Source organism: Hipposideros armiger, unplaced genomic scaffold, assembly GCF_001890085.2.
Source record: "Hipposideros armiger isolate ML-2016 unplaced genomic scaffold, ASM189008v1 scaffold_23, whole genome shotgun sequence".
Taxonomy (NCBI): Eukaryota; Metazoa; Chordata; class Mammalia; order Chiroptera; family Hipposideridae; genus Hipposideros; species Hipposideros armiger.
This window is the reverse complement of record NW_017731373.1, coordinates 6952676-6955125: the sequence shown is the minus strand read 5'-3', so window position 1 is coordinate 6955125 and position 2450 is coordinate 6952676. Positions and strand designations below refer to the sequence as shown.

Below are 2450 nucleotides of genomic sequence, written 5' to 3'. Positions count from 1 at the left end.
AGGTCGAGCAGTTGTTCACCATCTTAGCTGTAGAGGGCGCAGTGTCACTGGCCCTCATGTGGGATCCGAACTGGTGGCCCTGCTGCTCAGAGCTCGCGCTCCCAAGCCAGCTCTTAACCAATGGAGCCACTCGGCCGGCCCTGTCTTTTTATTATTGTATTGTAAGGGTTCTTTATATATTCTAGATACAAGCCTGTTATTAGATATACAATTTGCAAATATTTTCTTCCACTGATTGGGTTGTCTTCGCTTTCTTAACAGTGTCCTTTGAAGCACAAATAGAATCTATTTTTGAAGCTTTGTAAAAATTCATTTATTCATAAAATCATTAAAAGCTGGAAAGACCCAGTTATACTTTATTGGGGAGAAATTACTTGCTACCACAGTAAATATAACATTTGAGATGTGTAGTGATTTTGAGGACAGAGTCTATTCTTGAAAGCCGAGGCTTAATGTACTAAAATCAGGAATAATGGACCCAGGCTAATTTTGAGAGTTAAAAGATGCATGTAAAGAAAGCAGATTACACAATGTTTACATAGCTCTTGATTGGGTAGGAAGGGCAAAATGGTAACACTAAAATAAAGCAGCATGGAGACAAAAATGATAAGTAGAGAGCTACCTGGAAGATACAGTGGGAAACATGATTCATGAAGAGGTTTATTTCTTTAGGATCATTAGGAAAATGTGTAATGTAGGTAAGTTATAAAACTGATAGGTAATATGATAATGCAATGGTATCACAGGCCTGTTTGAACTGCTATGAAGAATCATCCCTCCTTCTTATTCCTCTTCATTAATAAATATTTTTAGGAACTACATAGGCATCAGGTAAGGCATGAATCTTTGGTAGATGTCTTGAATCTAGGTCTAAATCAGTTCTAACTCTAAACCTCTAATAAGTTCCTAAAACCAGTAAGAATCACAAAGGTACACTGGGTAACAGTAAAAAGGAATTCTCCTTAAAAGTCATTTGTGTAAGTCAATTTGAGTGACCCATTCTCAAAGTAGTTTAGCTATTTTTATCTAGAGTTAAATAAAAACTCAATAAAGGAGAATAAAAGATACACGAAGACAAAGAGTTTTCAACACTAACACATAGTCTTAAGAAACTAGTGTGTTTACCCAAAACATACCTTCCACTTTGAAGCTGGATGTGCAGGGTGGTAAATGGTTCTGTACGAATAAGATAGTGCATAACCCCAGCAGAATTTGAATAGTGAGTACCATAGTGGAATTTATCAATAATTCCCATAGGATCCTCAAAATTTTCATATCTAAAAAAGGAAACTAAAGTTTTATAACCACAATAGTAAAATTAAATTAGAAGTACTTAAGCTTGTATTTGCATCGTCGAAAACACAGTTTTTAGGAATTCCTTATTAATATATTTCATTATCTAATGTATTTGTATCATCATACCATGTTAATAAATGAAAAAAATTATTCATTAAAAAATGACATTTTTTTCTGAACAATGAAATATCAGTTAATACTGGACTTTGGAATGGTTTTGTATTATGCAGTCATACATGTTCACTGTAGATAAGTTAGAAAACAGAGAGAATCAAAAAAGAAGAAACTTAATGCTATCCATAATATATTGTTTACAACTTATTTTTTCATTTAATAATTTTCTATTAACGTCTCTCCAAATGATTAAATAGTCTAGTTTTAATAGGTATATGGTAACTTTAACAGGTACATGTATGGATGTATGAAAATTTATAACAATTTCTTACTTCCAGATACTTAGGTTGTTTCTAATTGTCTGCTATTGTAAGCAATATGACAATGAGACATTCTTTTATGGCCAAGGTAATAAAAAAAACGTGGAGAATCAGTCAAGAATTGTGGAAATGAATGCCTAAAAATCTAAAGGTAAAAGATGAAGCAGGTAGATAGTGGAGAGAAAGAAGGCCTACACCAGATTATTAGCAAAGGACATATATAAAGATTCTGCAAGTACTATCACTAATATTCATAGGTATAATTGATTTGAATGGTGGTTTGAATGGTGACATCTGAATTAGTGGTTATGTGAATAAGAATAAAGTTGTTTTAAGGCAATAAACACTGAAAATTTAAAACAAAATACTAATTGATGTTCATCAAGCTGAGGCCAATTTCTTTTATATAAAAATCGTTAATATTCAGAGGAATAAAAAAAGTTTTCAGGTCACAGTCATTTGTGCCTAAGCAAAAAATATACTACTGTAATTTATTTTTTATTTATTTATTTTTTAAACCTTTTTATTGGGGAATTGGGGGATGGGAACAGCGCTGGGGAATTGGGGAAAGGGGAACAGACAAGTTGCTGTCTTTCTGTTCTTCAGTTTAGTTGTGGAGGACGTTGCTTCACTGGCCCAAGTTGGCACCATCATTGTGCTCTTCCTGGGCGAGGCAGATCAGTCACTGGCTTCTGGACGGCCAATCACAGCGGCTGCTGG

At 34.0% G+C, this 2450-nt stretch overlaps 1 protein-coding gene across 1 annotated transcript in view; it reads right to left on the bottom strand.

Moving 5' to 3' along the window:
- The window catches only part of NBEAL1 (neurobeachin like 1), a 172243-nt gene that overhangs the window by 48267 nt on the left and 121526 nt on the right, over positions 1-2450 (bottom strand). Inside the window, exon 40 of the mRNA XM_019635618.1 lies at positions 1137-1277. Coding sequence (XP_019491163.1) covers positions 1137-1277 — 141 coding nt within the window. The remainder of the gene's footprint in view (positions 1-1136; positions 1278-2450) is intronic.